The 17,315-nt window shown below is 41.0% G+C and overlaps 1 protein-coding gene across 12 annotated transcripts in view; it reads left to right on the top strand.

The window, feature by feature from the left end:
• Positions 1–17,315, top strand: part of CLIC5 (chloride intracellular channel 5) — an 81,963-nt gene that overhangs the window by 32,378 nt on the left and 32,270 nt on the right. For 10 of the 12 annotated variants that reach the window (XM_083831769.1, XM_083831771.1, XM_083831766.1 and 7 more), the window contains 2 exons: positions 16,732–16,841; positions 17,167–17,292. In XM_083831769.1, the coding sequence (XP_083687895.1) occupies positions 16,732–16,841; positions 17,167–17,292 (236 nt within the window). Of the gene's footprint in view, positions 1–13,360; positions 13,382–15,964; positions 16,621–16,731; positions 16,842–17,166; positions 17,293–17,315 lie in introns of those variants that run through there. The other 2 variants (XM_083831764.1, XM_083831763.1) reach the window with 2 other exon arrangements.

Raw genomic sequence — 17,315 nt, 5'->3', positions numbered from 1 at the left:
CTACTTGAGCAAAAAAAACCCATAACATTATGGATGAAGTTGCCCAGATAGTGATAGTTTGCTCTTTTAAATCCTCATTCACAATAGTCCCTAATTTTATATACAGGGCAGATGACAGAAGACCATGGCATTTACCTGTGCATGCTCGATGCAAAATGTATTAAGAATGGTCGAAACATATATTCAAGGCTGAAGGTGATTCTCTTTTGTTTTAAATTCTATCACATTTGAATTTCATACACATAAAACTTGCAAGGTCAGTTGAGGGAGGTGATTGTCCCGCTCTACTCTGCGCTGGTCTGGCCTCACCTCGAGTACTGTGTGCAGTTCTGGGCACCACAGTACAAGAAGGACATTAAACTGTTGGAGAGTGTCCAGAGGAGGGCAGCGAAGATGGTGAAGGGCCTAGAGGGGAAGACGTATGAGGAGCGGCTGAGGTCACGGGGCCTGTTCAGCCTGGAGAAGAGGAGGCTGAGGGGGACCTCATCGCGGTCTACAACTTCCTCGCGAGGGGGAGTGGAGAGGCAGGTGACCTATTCACTGTAAACACCAGTGACAGGACCCGTGGGAATGGTGTTAAACTGAGGTGGGGGAAGTTTAGGCTGGACATCAGGAAGAGGTTCTTCACTGAGAGGGTTGTCACACACTGGAACAGGCTCCCCATGGACGTAGTCACTGCACCAAGCCTGTCTGAATTTAAAAAGCGATTGGACTGTGCACTTAGTCCCATGGTCTAAACTTTGGGCAGACCTGTGTGGTGCCAGGAGTTGGACTAGATGATCCTCATGGGTCCCTTCCAACTTGGGATATTCTATAATTCTATGATAAGGATTATATATAGGAATAGTCACAATAACAGTAAATTACTTTTTTCCTCTTCTTGCATATGTTGGTTTCCTCTGGACTAAGAAAAAATATCATGACTCGATTCTCCATTTGCCAATATTTCAGATATTAATATCTGATCATGATACTGGGGATGCAGTTTACGTGCAGAAGGAAGTTTTCTTGATTTATGTATTGCTTTAGTTTCCCTTTCTGTTAACCTTGAAGATGCAAAAGCCTATATAAAATGTTCTAGCTTCTGCTGCTAATAGAGATGTCTGAGTACAATGTTGTACTGTTTGGAAAAGGGCTAGTTGTCCCCATGGAGTGTGTGCTGTTGCAAGCTAGCAGTCGAGTTCAATGTATGATGAGCTAATGCATGGAGGTAGATGCTCCAGCTTGAAGACATTTGACAGCAAAGCTCAACTGTCTAAAATTCAGCAAAGATATATTTTAGCACACAGAGCTAGCATGTATCACACACTGGAAAAGATGTAGAGTAGGATAATTTTAAGACTCAAAAAGAACTTAAGAGTGCTGTCCTTAAGGTGATATTTCTCATTCATGTAAAAAAACAGAAATCCCTTGACTGCAGTATTAAATGTATCTGTAGGGGGCTTTTAAATATAGTGGTAACAAGTACAAGTACTATTAACAATTAGTTAAGGTCAGATATAGTGGAATTAGAAATAGGCTTATTAATAACTGTAAAAGTCATTAACCATTGGAATAAGACACCAAAGAAGACCGTCTTCTAGCTCAGAGGAAGACTACATATGATGTAAAGAAACGTATATAGTTAGAATCAATACAGGAATAAACATGCCTTAAAATCTGCAAACCAAGTAGTCATTGCTATGGAAGGTATATTGGCAAACCAGAGTAGGGCTTGGTTAAAGCACAGAAGAAAGCTTTGGTATTCTTTGCCACTGAAATGTGGCACAAATTTGGTCAAAGCCACTGTGATAGAAATAGTGTTCGGAGGCCACTTGCATGTCTTAAAGTATCTCTTTGTGTCCTGGGCACAATAGTATGATGGGATTTATTCAGGTGTTGGTTAAATAAGTGTTTATATTTCTCTGGGTACACAAGGGCCAGCCATCAGAGCCATAGAATCATTCAGGTTGGAAAAGACCTCTAAGATCATCTAGTCGTACCTTTAACCTAGTACTAAAGTCCACCACTAAACCATGCTAAGTTCTACATGTACACATTCCTTGAAGACCTCCGGGGATGGTGACTCAACCACTGCCCTGGGCAGGCTGTTACAGTGCTGCACAACCCTTTCAGTAAAGAAATTTCAATTTCTTCTAATATCCAACCTAAACCTCCCCTGGCACAAAAACCTAAATTTGCCCTGGCACAGAAGGGCATTTCAAGGGCCTTCAAAGATGAAACAAAGCAGATGCTGCCTTGGTCAGGCTCTGAACAGCCATGCTAGCGTAGGTCAGACCTTGTTGGCTGAAAAGTAGGAAGAGCTAAATTGGGAGCTTCAAGAGCTAAATTCTCTTTCTGGCTGTCCTGGAGCCATTCCCTAAGTCATGCCGTCTCCATGCCCTGGTTTCATTATCTATGAGACTTTTACACCAATGTCCATTTTCATCTCTAGCAGCACAGCAGCTTTTCTGGTTAAAATCACGTTCCTCCTTTTCTCTTTACATAGATTAATGACTGTAAAGCTACTCTTGCTTTGTGGTTTAGGTCCTCACAAAAAACTGAATTAATTCTCAGATCGGGCAGGTACCTCTCTATATTAATATTTCTCTTCCCCATCGCATTTCAGCACCCAAATAAACACCCTGAGCAGTGCCACCCACCACGTCTAGCTATTGTTTTGGGTGCTGGTGCACATCTGTACCTGTGTATTGTCCAAAACGAGTGGAATTTAGAGAAACCGGCCTCTGATGGATCGCTGCTATTGTGGACAGTGTTTTTCTAGATTGTGATTCAATTTGTGTGGGTCAACAGGCACGTTGTGTTACTGCTTTCCTTTTGCTTTTAGCTGCTGAATGAGCAGCTTACTTTAAACAGATACAAATGCATATCAGGGGAGGAAATTATTTTCTTTCACTGCCCTGTGTTTTGTGATGAGCCGTTGTTGCTGATTCGTTGTGCAACTGGAGACCTGTTTGGTTTGTTTGTTTGATCTGTAGTATTTTTTTAAACGCTGTTCCTGGATGAAGAGGGGTTGAATCACAGAATGTTCTTGCGGGTTGTAGGACCTCACTGAATGGCAGTTTTAGTTGTTTTACTGTGCCCAGTTCTTTCCGTTTTCAGGACAAGACAAAAAGATGCAGTGTTCCTACCTGCTTCCTTACTAAGCCTTGTTTCAGACTCCCTCTAGCACTTTGATCATTTTCATTTTCTCCTCTGTTGACTCGCACATTCAGTTTCAGATGAATGGTATATTTGCCTTAATTTACTGAGGTGCCTTTTATTGAACTGAGGTGCTCCGACTTTGGGATTTTGGTTTTTCTTTATTTTCAATGTCAGTAAATCCCACTCCCCAGTTAAGCTCTAGATCCAGCTCTAAATCTGTGTCTTGTTTGAGGTTCAAAACTATTTACCCTGTTCCAAGATGGATCCAAGAGCCTTTCCTGAGACTGAACAAATGTGAGCTTTTGGAGTTCATCTCATTTATAGAACCATAGAATATCCCAGTTGGACGGGACCCACAAGGATCATCAAGACCAACTCCTGGACTCGATGTTCATCATTTAGTTGATCGTCAATGCAGCTATGCATTTCTCTGCACACCTCAGAGGTCACACTTCTCACTACTCAATCCATAAAAAAGGCAGTCAAACCTGGATGCAGGAAGACTTGTTTTGGAGTGGGAATTTCATATCTGTCCATCTCAATGATGAAACCAGCATCCCTATGGCATGCGCCTATGGGGAAACCTCACCCTCTTCCCTGGCGAGTAGGAGCTAGGCCTGAAGGTCGCAATATTTATTTCAAAAGAGATGATTCTGCAAGAATAATAATAGCAATAAAAAAGTGCTGATTGCACACAGCTACTTGGGTCCAGCCTGTGTGATCCTGGGAAGGATGCGGTCAGGAAGGGGATGTAACCTTGAAATGATGATTTTCTTTTCCAGGGGAAGGAGATGCTTCTTTTCCCTGACCTTGGCTGGCATCTCAGCCCAATTTGCACGTGTCAGCATCTTGCTTCAGCTTGCACGGGCAAAAGTGCTTTTTTCCTAATTAAACCCTGGGCATCTCTTCCACACTGTGCACCAAGGATCTGGGGGAACATTTAAAGAAATAAGACATATCCAGGACTGTTGAAAGTGGTGCAATTAGTAACAGTCATGTTGTGCCTCGCTGTCAGAAAAAGGGGTTTTGTGCTAACTGATGTTTGTCTATTCAATGGAAATGGGTATTTATAGGATTTCTTTATATTTGGTGTTTTCCAAGAACCACCAGTGCACTTGGCATTTCACATTCTCTCTTTTAGAGGGAATTAGAAGTAAACATGAAAAAATGGCTAATTCTTCTGAGCTTATTCAGGTACTTGAGAGATTTGGGTCTTGCTGTGCTCAAATATATATAAAAGGATCAGAAATTCTCTCAGCAAATGCTAGTTTCTCAATTATCTCATTAACTTGGACGTTCCAATGAGCTTTTTGTGGTGGTTGCTTGGTGTGTGTCGTTCAAATGGCGTTCTGCAAATTGTAGTAATCAAGGCAAACAGCTCTCTGACAGCCTGCAAAATGGAAACCTCTGTGCTCTCTTTCCTGGATCAACCAGGAGCCTAGGATGGAACAAAAAGCTGCCAGGGAAACTTCTTAAATGTTAGCGAACGTTTTCCTGTAGAACACATGCTAGCATCGAGAAGACACTGAAGGAAGAGATAATGGAGAGGAGAAGCTGCTGAGAGAGACTCTAAAAAAAGTCAAGAAAGTGATTTTTTTATGGAGGAGGAGACTGAGGAAGAGAGATGTTAGTAGGAAGAGTTTGCTGACTGCTTCTGAGTCCGACCATGCATGACTGATCCTCTTGGAGAGAGGTTCTCTTGGAGCATGAGGGGCCTAAGAGGGGGGACTCAACGATGGTGAGCATAAAAACTGCCAACACTGAGAACAGACATCACGGCCAGGGATACCAGAAGTGGGAGGACAGGAAGGAATGAAGAGGTGCTAGGGAAATTGCAGTGGCATAAGTGAGATTTTTGTACCAAGGGAAGAAAAGGAAGAATTATAAGATTTTAAGAAATAACATTTAATTAAACTTCATTACCTAAGTTTTTCTTTTATGATGGATAATAGGATAAAATGAAATTAGAGGAAAGTCAGCCTGAGCATCAAGTCAAATTGTGTTTTGAGAAGGCTGTAAAAGAAGCATGCAAGAAGTTGTCAAAGCAGCATTTCAAAATGATCCAAACTGCAGACAGAAGTTTTAAGAAATCATCCTGCACTGAGATAATAAGAAATGTGATCGTAATTCTGCTCACTGATCCAGCAGATTTTCCCTATTTGCAACAGTCATCATGCATTAGTTTCACACCTCCATAAGATACTTGTAAATAATACTTCCAATAGCTCACACGCTTATTCAGACTTTCTCAGCAGTTTTTTGGGAAGCATCTCTGTTATATTCTTGAGTGTTTGTTATTGAGAACACAAATTGTTCTGCTTCGAAATGAGTAACATTTGCTGGCTGTTTGGGTCTGTGTCCTTCTTAGGCTTTTGTTTTCATTGCAGGTGTTTACATTTACAAACTCAGAACTTGCTGTCTGTTTCTTGTTTAATGAAATATTCAGGGAGCATTGCATTCCCCTTCTCTGTAGATGGCTATCAGAAAAGGCTACCTTGTAGAGTAACAACCCCTTTAATGGCTAAATTTGACTGTATGTAGTATAAATGACGAGGAGAACAAATACAGCAGTTTGGGAATGTAAGAAATATTGAAGGTGAAAAAATGTTTCCTAAATACTAAACCCTGTAATGATTTCTCTGTGAGTAGCTGGAAACCAGAAAATTTGTTTATATTGTATTTGTACCCACACAACTTCAAGGTTTGGTCCAAATGCTTGCAGCATCATTTTACCACTAAGTATTTTACTGAAGATATTGGGGGTTGCATCAGGAAGTCATGCTGAGATGCAAACACCAAATCAAATTCTAGCTGGAGCCTGCGATGCTGCTCCTTTGCAAAGAAACTTGATCTGGTTTCAGTGAAAGTCGTAACCATTGCTCCCATCTCAGATGAGGTTTGTCTCATACCCTCTGCAGCACCGGTAGCTTCGGAGATGCCACAAGAGGCAGGAGGACCGAGTCCTGCTCACTCAGAATAGCTCTGCAGGGTTCCTGATGGCTCTTCCCTCCCATTCATTCAGAAGTCACCAATGAGCATATTTATATGATGCAAAATAAGATACAAAATAAGGCCATCGAGGGCAGATTATGGCTGGCACGGCAGTCAGCTGGTTCAGCAGTAGATGCCCTTATCAGAGGCAGCCCTCCATTCAGCCCTGTATTTGCAGGGGCTGCAAGTGCCTCTCTCTTCTAATAGCACAAATAAAGTCCTGGAATTTCAATAAATAATTCAGCCCTGGATCTGATTTCAGGTTCAGCATTAACTTTCAGCACCTGGCTGCTGTTATTATTTGTTAGTCTGATATGCTGCTTAGAGGCATGGAAATTTGGCTGCAATTCATCAGCGTTTGCAGAATGTACTATATGACCAGATTACCATCCCAGGCTCAGAGATTTTTAACAGACATTCAAATTCCAGATGTGCACAGATTTAATTCTTACAAGAACAACTGCAAGCAGGATACTGGTACTGGCGTGGGAACTGGAGGTCTTTGCACAGAGCTTTCTTTAAAGAAATGACTCCTATATTTGCACCTGATCTCTACCAGAAACATTAATAATTTTACTATAATTTGCATTGCCCATGCCAATTTCTGACAATGACCTAGCTCTCATTTTATTTTCTACAAGCTTTCCTGGGAGAATAAATTTTTTACATCTCTAATCAGCTCTTGGGATATTGAATCATCAATATTTAAAACAATCGTAATTGGTGCTCTACGAATACCTAAAACAGATTCGTTCCCAGTTTCTTTCTCCAGAGCCCATAAAACCACTTGTGGTTTTATTCACTTATTAGAAAGCAGCTGGTGAATCTAAAATATGATTCTGCTTTCACTGAAATCAGTGGATTATCTTTAGTAGGAATATTTTCTATGAATATTGATTATTATGAGAGCAGAATTAGATTGTCTATATTCCATTAATAGCTCTGGAAATGAAAGGCCAAAATCAGAATATGGCCCTATAGGCATATGCTTCCAAAATGTAGGATCTGCAGGCTGTATGTGCAGAGCACGAACAGCCATCCAGTATGAATACATTGCAGGACAAGTTTACTCGTCTTAAGGAAAGGGTTTTTTTTTTTGCCCAAAGTGCTGACATCTTCCTAGGAGATACAGCCTGGTAGCCACAGTAACCAAGCAGTAGCTGATGCTTGAGCATCTCCATTGACCTTTACTAAAACGGTGACTATTTTCTGAGCACTGCACTGGCCTGATCCTGTGACTAAGATTCCTTCCACCAGTTAATCCCACATACAGCAATGCAACTGTTGGAAAAGATAAAAAAAAAAAACCAAAACACATATATAAGTGATGGGGTAAGTTAGTTATCTTCAGGAGTATCTTACAGATGGGAAGTCTGTGGTCGACTTCAGTGGGAGCGAGAACTTCACCCTGCAACGCAAACATAGACCACTAGAGGGGATTTTACTACCACTCTATGTCTAGCATATGTCTCCCCCGGAAAACCTTTTAAAACATATGTTCTAGTTCAGCCACAAGATGCTGGCTACAAGCTGAGTGAAATCTATGGTTTGTATTATGCAAAAGGTCAGGAAAGATTATTATAATTGTCCCTTCTGGCCATTAAACCTGTGAGTGAAATTCTGGTCCCGTCAAAGTCCCCGGCAAAATTCCCATTGACTTCACTGGGGCCAGACTTCATCCTGTGCAGGTCAGAGGAAGGCAGAATTCTGCACCACCTAGCTCTGAGAGCAAGAACAGCTTTGTTGTCAGGCACGAATATATACTGTTAAAAAGCATTTTAAAACATCATATGCAACCTCCCTGCTCTGCACCCAGATGAAATAAATCGAGACCAGTTTTCACATCCTTTTTTTTTTTTTTTCTTTTGATTTCTTCAAAGCCTCCACTAATGCAGATTACACAACCTCCTTAGAAAGTCTGCTTTGTGTTTCACTATTCATATAATTACACTGGATATTTTTTTTCCCTAAAGCTTTATTGCTGCAATTAAGCAAAATAATAATCCTATACTCTGTGGACATGAGCAACAGTGGATCATCATCCTCTTTGTAAAACAGTCTTCTACGTGCTTGAGGACTGTTATGTTGTCTGATGCTCCTAGTAAGACATCGCACATACATCACATTATCAGGTTGCTGTTGTTTGTGGACGCATATTCTGGTGATTCATACTGTTTGTGATTTACGTAAAACCTCCTTCGCTGTTCCCCATCCTGCACTTGTACACTGGATTTTGCTCTTCTTACGTTTTATACCTTGTAGTTTACTTCACTAAATTCCATTTAAGTGACTTCAGACACTTTGTTCCAGCTTCTCAGTATTGGTTTGGAGTCTGCTCCTCTCCTGGGAAATACCAATAATCCCTCTGTGCTTGTTGCTGTCACAAAATTTCGTCGGGCTCTCTCTGTTCCTTCACTTTGCTGATGGAAACATTAAATATGACTCATCTTGTCATAGACCTTTACGGTAGCTCTAGTTGTTATGTGTATCTAGACTAACAGAAAACTTTATTATTATTATTCCAAAAGTATTTTTTCAACTACTCATACAAGCACTTTGCAGAAATTTTATGCACATCCTATTTCCCTACCTTCCTTATGAAAATATGATCTGGAGCTTGCGTTAGAAACCTTACAAAAGTCACCTTCTAGATACGTGCCACGTCCTTCCTACCTACTGTGCTGGATACCCTGTCAGAGAACAAAATCTGATTATTTTAATGTGATTTGTTCCATATAATATTATCTTTTCTTACTATCTCTATATCACATTTACTTGTGAGCTTACTCTTTAATCATTTGTTCCAGTATCATTCTATACATTAAGCTTACACATTTGGCATTTCTTGAGTTTTAACTCTCATCCCCCCCCTCCCTCCTCATGTTATCTCATTAATAGTTGAAGATGGATCCCAAAAAACCAAAGCTTTTAAAAAACACTCACTGTAGTTGCATCCAACAGCTAATGCGGGAATACAGACTTGTTTGCCATGACCTTGGTGAGTGGTGGGAGCACAACTGCTTTGTTAGGTTGGAGAAGCTCAAGAAAAAGTGTAAAGGATGATTTGCTTTTTGTCTGTCAAGCCAAGAAACATATATGCAGTCCACTGTGTCCAGATGCACACAAACTTTGTGCATAATCCGCTAGTTTGAAGCTGTGATGAGAATGGCAATTTTGGTTTCTGAAGAATTTCAAGATTTTGCTCTAAATTGCTCAAAGTCTAAAAAAACACGTTTTAAAACATCCGCAGCTTTACTGAACAGAAGCTGTGGGTTTTCTGAGGGGAGGGAAACTGCAATAGTCTCAGTAATTTTGAAAGGAGATTTTGGCTGGTGGGATGAAGGGAAGCCAGGCGCTGAGAGCTCTCTTTCAGCCTCTCATGGTCCCGGCACCCTGCCTGTCCTGCTGGGTCGCCAACACCAGGACACTCGGCACAGTGATACGGCCAAACCTGGTGTATGTCTCCACCAGGATTTGTCAAATTCTGGGCGTCCTCTTCAAAAGAATAGTGTGTCAATAGAGACTTGCATTTCAATGCTCTCGTGTAATTATTTTTTTTTCCCAATTGCTCAAGAAGCTCATAGAAGGGATACTCCCAAAGCAGATCTAGAAAATTGTTACTAAGACTTTAAAAAACAGCTATTCCTTCTGGGTGGCTTGTGGCCCGATTTTCCATGTGTAGAGAGTTGATACTTGTGAGAAGTCAGCCACCTTTGAATTGTCTCGCAGCATCTAAAACTGCTAGCCCCTTTGAAAAATTCAGCTTGCCTATACCACACATCCCTTAGCTGGTGTTTATATACATTTATACAGCAGAGCATTGTCTTGCAGGAAAAAAAATAAAAAAATTAAAAAAAAAAAAAATTCCCTAGTTCAGAAATTGCTGTATATTTTTAGGTGTAGGAAGTTTCATTACAGGTTCTACTTCCTTTGATTATTTACAATCAATTTCTCATAAAGGTGAATGCATGCAGTGATAGGTAAGGGTTCTACAAATATAAATGAGAACAAAATAATTTCTTTGTCCAGGGTGTTGGACCGGTCCATGCTTTTCTATTCTGTCGATATTTGCCAAGTCATGGGCCTTAAGTACTATAAAAGAAAGCAGGAGAGGTGATGGAATAACACGATTTTTTTCCCCATACTGAGGCTATCCACCTGTGACCAGGCCGTTGTTTTCCAAATCCAACCTGCACCCAGATTGACGTTCCCAGACATCACAAAGGTTATTTCAAAGCATAACACGTGCAGTGGCCAGTGGCTCCCACAAAGCCCTGAGGAAAACCAAGACCTCTCTGTGCAAGTAGCAGCTCTGCTACCAGCACCTTGGGTGATGTGGCAGGTGGGAGTGCTCTGCCCCAGGTGGGTGGACCAACTGGAGACAATTGTTCTTTAATTACAAACATCCTAAACCATCATGAAAAGATCCCTAGAAAGAACCTGGCCTATATGATCCTGTCCTGCCCATGCTGAAGTTAATATAAATATAAAAGGTTGGAAAATAATGATTTACCAAGCCTCCAGACCAACACCCATGGGGATTCCAACCTGCAATTCCGTCACCTGAAAATCCCAAATGTCTTAAGAGGACAAATGCATCTCTCCCAAAACCGCAGTGACCTGGAAAGTGCAACGGCACTTTCCTTGGAGATCCTCAGCTCTACTGACGTGCTGCTCAGCCAGTTTGAACGGCGTGGAACAAGCCAGCTCCCTTCAAGTTGGCCAGCAATGCAAACCAAGTTAAGCTTATGTGCATCTATAATGTATGCCTGTACATACGCCAAACTTGGACGACATTTTGGCTGGCTTTTGGGGAGCTGGCTAAAGATATTCACCACTTCCTTTTTGTTTTGTTACTACCCTGACAGTCTTTCTAGCAAACGCTCTATTTTTATTTGACATGTATGCACATGGTCCATTTCCATGTGTGTGTGCATAGGAATATATTTCTGCTCCAGCTTGCCCTCACTTGGAAAGCTGCTGCTAGGAGTTTCTTGTAGCAAAATGAAATTTCGGAAAAAGTCCAATGAAATTAAAAAGCTGCACGGCAAATTTATTATTGTTATTATAGGCTCCCATTCAGGAAAATACTTAAGTATGTGCTTAAGTCCCATTGAAATCATCAAGACTTAAGAACATGCTTAAAGTCAAGCGTATACTTCCTCTGAATTGGGATGTATTTCAGCACATGCTTAAATGCTTTCCTGAACTGAAGCCACAGTCAACAAGAGTGTCCTGTGATGCACAGGACTTGCACTACAAGATTTACTTCTTACTTGAGACCTACCAGTGCTGCACTATGAGTATACACTTTTTAGCTCGCCTCTCCGTTGGTGGCACTCCAAATAGCTTACTGGCTTTTACATTTGGACGAGAACTTGTGAAAGAGACTAGAAACTGGAAAAAAAATGAGCCTTGCTAAAGCAATACCTTGGCTTCTCTGATCTCATGTTGCAGCCAACAATTTTTCCCTACAATGGAGATTTGTGCTATTGTGTGTGTGGTATAATTACTAAGACAGATTTTTTTTCTTTTTAATGGCACAATAAATAGGATATTTCCTGGCCTGCTCTGCATTTCAAATAGGATTTTCACTTCCCCTTTGGGTTCTGAGCGTAAGGAGAGTAAGTGTCAAAAGGCAGGCGCTTTCCCAATTCTAAAATAGAGAGAGTGCAATCATGTGTAATGTGAATCTAGATTTTGATTGTAAGGATGATGAAATCAATTCTCTCCTTAATCCTTACTTGGAAACATTTGGGTGAACTAGCCTGCCTGCTTTTGCTAACTTGTTATAATCCTTTTGAAAAAGAAATGTATTTTAGTGTCATCAAAAATATCTGCCTACTTTACCGGGGAGTCCAACAGAGCACTGGACAGAACGGTCTCAATGCAATGAGAAATTAGAAGAGAAGGAAAATAGATAAAACCAAATGTATTCTGTTCCTGGAGAAAGCACAGAGGTTTCCAAGTTCGTTCCAGTGCTGCCATTTTTAAGCTAGATGCTTAGTCGTTATTAATGACAGTATGTTGATATAAAGCTGCTATATTTGGGAAAGAACTGGAAACAAAACCTTTTTCCCTCTTAAGGTTAGGTATAATAACATACAGTTGCCTGTATGCATTGCAGTCACTCTGCATCTACCAGTTGGAGTATTTTTGGAACCAGTGAGGAAGTTTATTACAGTTATTTCATTTAAGGGAAAGTAGTAACTTGAACTTGAGAAGAGCTCCCTGTTCATGTCGTTCAGCTATGCTGTGCAGTGGTTGGAGGCTCTCAATATTGCTGCTACTTTTCAGAAGTATTTGGCACAAGCTCATCAAATCACCAAGACTTTTTTTCTCCCTCCTGAAGCCTTCTTTAATTTTGTTCCTTGGTGATGTGTTGGTACATCCCCCGCTTGTGCATACAAATATCTTTAAGGTTTAATTACCTTAAAGGTATTTAATACCTTGTTCATTCTTGTCATCGCTCAGACAGAGGCAAGCAGCTGCTGTGATGCTGGGGTTTTCCTAATGTGATTACACTGAGTTCCAGGGCAGGACCTTGCATCAAATGGTGCGTAGTACCTAAATGTCAAAGACCAAGTAGAAAAGCATCCTGTTTGGTAGCTAAACTAATAAATATAGATTTAAGAGAAGCAACAAGAGCGGAAAGTGATGTTTCCAAGATGGAGCAAAAAATCCTCCAGCAATTCTGCCTCCACAAAGTCCAGACTTTTCTGTTAGTGGGGTCCACATGCATCCCACCTAAATTCAAATACACATGAGACTTAGTCGAAATGAAAGTGGCCAGATTCATCTTCTGGATGTGCTTCCCTGCCTTGCCCAGAAGGCCTTAGGCATCTCAGAGAAACTTCAGTGGGACGAGTGTTGGCTGAGGGGTCTCACCCAGCAAATCCTTGAATCCATTTTACTTTTCCGTGGTCACTCTGGGAATTTGTTGCCTGAAAATGTGAAGTGTTTCTCCATAGGGAAAAGGAGGCAGCGCTCTTCTGCGGGAAAGAAGAGGCTCTGAAACCCTTTCACAGCACTAAGAGTTACAGTGCACGTTTTAAAATCTCAGTTTCCTTGATCCTGGCACCCACAGAGCCTCAAGTCTATAGTCGATTGCAGTCATTGAATCAGCAATATCCAGCGTTACTGGCAGGGAGGGTGTATATTTCATCAACTTGCTCCTTTCTCTAAGCGGCTGATCACTTTTGCTGTGCCTCAGGGAAGCTACAAGAGAGAGCTTTTGTGCTCATTTGTGAGTAGCAGCGGGGATAAACGGTGTTTCTACAGCTTGTCAATTATTTGTTCTTTTCTTTCTGTGCACTGTTTGAGTTCTTGATCTTGATTAAGGTATTATTTAATTCCTGCATTTCTGAGCTCTTAAGCTGGGACAGACACATAATAGGTTTGCATTTAGTCACTACCAGGGTGCTTTAAGCAAGCTGGTTTTCTTTGAAGGTGAAAGTGACTAAGCCTGGGAAGTTCTCTGTTCTTTCTCCTCTCCTCCTAGTAGTTAATAGACTTCACAGGTAATCTCAAGACACTCTGATAAGCCTTTGAAGTTATTACCCACTAAGTTTTTGCTCTTTCTGAGTGCCGGGCATTGAATTGCTGACTGCTGTTAGAAGCAACGAGAAAGGATTCACAAAACCGACAGAGCCTTGCCTATAATTTTTGCAGACAAGAGCTGAATTTAATGGATAAATTGTGTTGCTGGGGAGATTTTGATTCTGTTCCCTCCTCTGTCACCAGTTTGCCTTGTGATTTGTGGTAGCATTTTCAGTTATGCCAGTCACATGAGATCTAAACCCATGAGTCAGACTCCACCCAAATCATGAGCCTGGCTTTCAGATCCAGGAGCTTTGAAAAGAGATCATACCATACTGTGTCTTTAGTTTATCTTTCGTTTCTGGAATTTCCTCTGTGTATTCCCAACATGTCTCTAGCAATTAATGTTTTCCACTCTTTTGGAAGTGTCGGGAAGAGGTTCTGACCATTTGGAGCTGTTGAAGGCCTCATTTGACCTACACAATTACTTTTGGTTTTGATCTCCAAATGAATCTTATTTCTTCCAGATTCCGCATCTTTTGTCCTCAGTGATTTCTGCATCCCTTAGCCTCACATGACCCGTCACTTCTGTCCCTTCGTTGCCATTCAGCCACTCTGTCCCACCTTTACTCCTCTCCAGTCTTGAGGGGCTTTTTCACCGTTGCCTTTCAGGATGGAGGAGGTACAAAAAGATGCAGATCTAGGAAGTCCTTAACATTCCTATGAGAATAAATAATTGGAGAGTGCAGGGAAATAGCTTCTCCTTCCTGAAAAGGTGAAATTTGTTACTTGCAGCACAAGAAGTAGGTGGTGAGGACAGGCAAGAGAGTGCCTCCATGCAGGAAGGAGACCTATAAGACGGTTAGAGCTTTGTGGGTTACTTCAACACTAGACCCATTTGCTCAGAAGGTATCTGCAGGACTTGGGAAATCAGGGTTTTATACTCACTTTGAAGGGAGTCAGGTGACAAGTGAATCAGACTCAATGGAGTTAATAAGACAAAGTAAGTCCAGAGAAGACGGATTGAAGATGGATGTGAGATAGGAGTCAACTCTTCTGTCTGCACAATTTTGCTCTCTCAATCAGTGGTCAATCTGTTTTTCCTCAAATTTAAGGTTTGTAATATATTGTTTGCAGACTCTGATAGCCAACTCCATTATGAAGGATATGATTAGATTGAGATGGTGAAAAAGCCAAGGGGAAATTTGGTGTTGTGCCACTGTTTTTCCCTATGGCATTTGACTCTTTTTAGGAGGGCTAAGAAGTTGCAAGCTCTTGGCAAGTGTTTATTAAGCCAAAGCCAAAACAATAAACGTAATTTCACAGTAATTATTGCATGCAACACTGTGGTGCCTGGTATTCCCGTGGTAACACTGTCATTGTTTTGCCATGAAATTCGGAGAGCAGAGCTAACTATTTAATTAATAAAGTTATGCAAAACTAGTATATTCACACGCCAGGCAGACAGAAAAAAGCATCTTCTCTTGCTCGTCTCATACCATACCACTACTTTATCCACAGTGTTTGAGCGTTCTTGCATATGCCATGTGCCAGGCATTTGGCTGATCTATAATTTCATGTAGAAGTGCAGCCAAACTGTACCCCCAAATCCAAATATCTCTAAAGTCTGAGTGCTTGAAACTGAATCTGAAGCCAGAGAAAAACTCTTTACATAGCCCTAAACTTTACAATGTGCTGTCTCCAAGCCTTGAATCCACACTCTCTCCATATTTTGGTGGATGGGAAATCTGGAATTTGTTTTTAAACCCAGAATTATCAAAAGCTGTGTTGAAGACATGAGAAAGATTCATGACGCCTACTCGAAAATCTTTCAGCTAAACTTTTCCTATGCAAGTTGTAGCAACTGGACACATCTCAAAATGTTTCTAGCTAGTCTGTGAACGTTTCACAAAAGAGCAGTAATTAGAAGTGATTCCTTCTTTAAGATAGAGAAATGCCACTCCACAGCTTGAATATTAATAAGATACAATTTATGAAAGCAAACAGAGTAATATAATATTTTCTCCAGAGGAAAAGGACATGTATTTGCTTAGCTCTTTCATCAGCCATTTTCAGACACACACTGCGTGCATAAAATACAGTTATGCAACCCATATGGGTCAACAAAGGAAGGTTGGTTGCTTCACCAGGATTATAAGAATCTTTTAAACACAATGGTACCACAAATTAAAATGGAAATCTATCAAAACCATTATCGTCTTGAAAGCTTTGGCCACAAGCATAATTATTGTAGAAGGATGTTGTCCTTGGACACAGCTTTGGCTCAGTTCAAATAGTGTTATTTGTATCCCTCTATGGCTTAAAGTCAGAATTTGCATGGCTAAAGACCATAAATTTTTAAAGGAAAAAAAAACACAAGCTGTTTCCTTAGTACTAACACTAGCAGTTTTTTATTGTTTTGTAGTGGTTTGTAGGCAACTCATTAGGTGCTAGAGATAGGAACAGACTGAATGTGGCGGCTGAAGTCTGCCTTGAACTTTGGAAGGATTCAGATGCAGATTTCTGTCTGGATCCAGTTGTTTGTGTCTGAGGCTCTTGCTTTATTTGACATGAACAAGAATGAGTGAATGTTAGGCATGTTTGGGTTTAAATCCACTTCCAAATGTCCCCAGTTTGGATAGTAAAACAGAGACCCAGTGATGTGCAATCCACAGACTTAGAGCAGAAAACCTGTCCAGAGTTTTCTATCATGTCGATGCAGCAGGCAGTCCTGTAGAATGGCAGTAACTGAACACACAGTGAACATATGGTGAAAAGAATATACAGTCTTCTGGATGTTGCTTACCATAAGTAAAGGACACATCTAGAGCCAGAGTTGTCCCCAGGAGAGGCACCAGGTTGCTTTCTCAAGCTCCTGCTGAAGGCTGACTCCTGGATTAACTCCATTATCGAGCTGATGATAAGCTATATAAAATAACAGGCACTGTAGGTTATTCTTGAACTAGCTATTCTTCTTTCAACATCCAATTTCCATCTTGAGGGAAATAAATGACTAACGTATTTGAACTCTATTTTTCTTCTTTTTCCATCCCTCAGGCTGGTATAGATGGAGAAAGCATTGGGAACTGCCCGTTCTCCCAGCGTCTCTTCATGATCCTCTGGCTCAAAGGAGTTGTGTTCAACGTCACCACTGTTGACCTGAAAAGGTAAAAATTGTTCGCTTTAATTGAAAGTAGTTATACGATCCAGTGTTTTTCCAATAGAAAGGCCGCACCACGTTCAGTCAGATTGGTGTCTGGCTTAGAGAGCCTGTGGCGCACAACAAAATAGTTGGGATTCAAGTCTGTTATTTCTTTTTGCACTTGTGGAATGTTTTTATATTAAACAGGGCGTTCAGGGTACTTTAAAGTATTCTCACCACAAACTGCTGAAGAAGTAGAAGGGCAAACTGATTTTGCAGGAACTGTAAATATCTGCGCAGCTACCTGACCATAAAGATTGGTGATTCCATGACCTTTTTTCTCTCTGCAGAAAGCCAGCTGATCTACACAATCTGGCTCCTGGGACCCACCCACCTTTCTTGACTTTTAATGGAGAAGTCAAGACAGATGTTAACAAGATTGAGGAATTCTTGGAAGAGACTCTTGCACCTCCAAAGTAAGAACTCGGGATTTTTTCAG

This window comes from Anser anser (genome assembly GCF_964211835.1).
Source record: "Anser anser genome assembly, chromosome: 3".
NCBI lineage: Eukaryota > Metazoa > Chordata > Aves > Anseriformes > Anatidae > Anser > Anser anser.
This window is presented reverse-complemented; position numbering and strand designations above follow the sequence as displayed.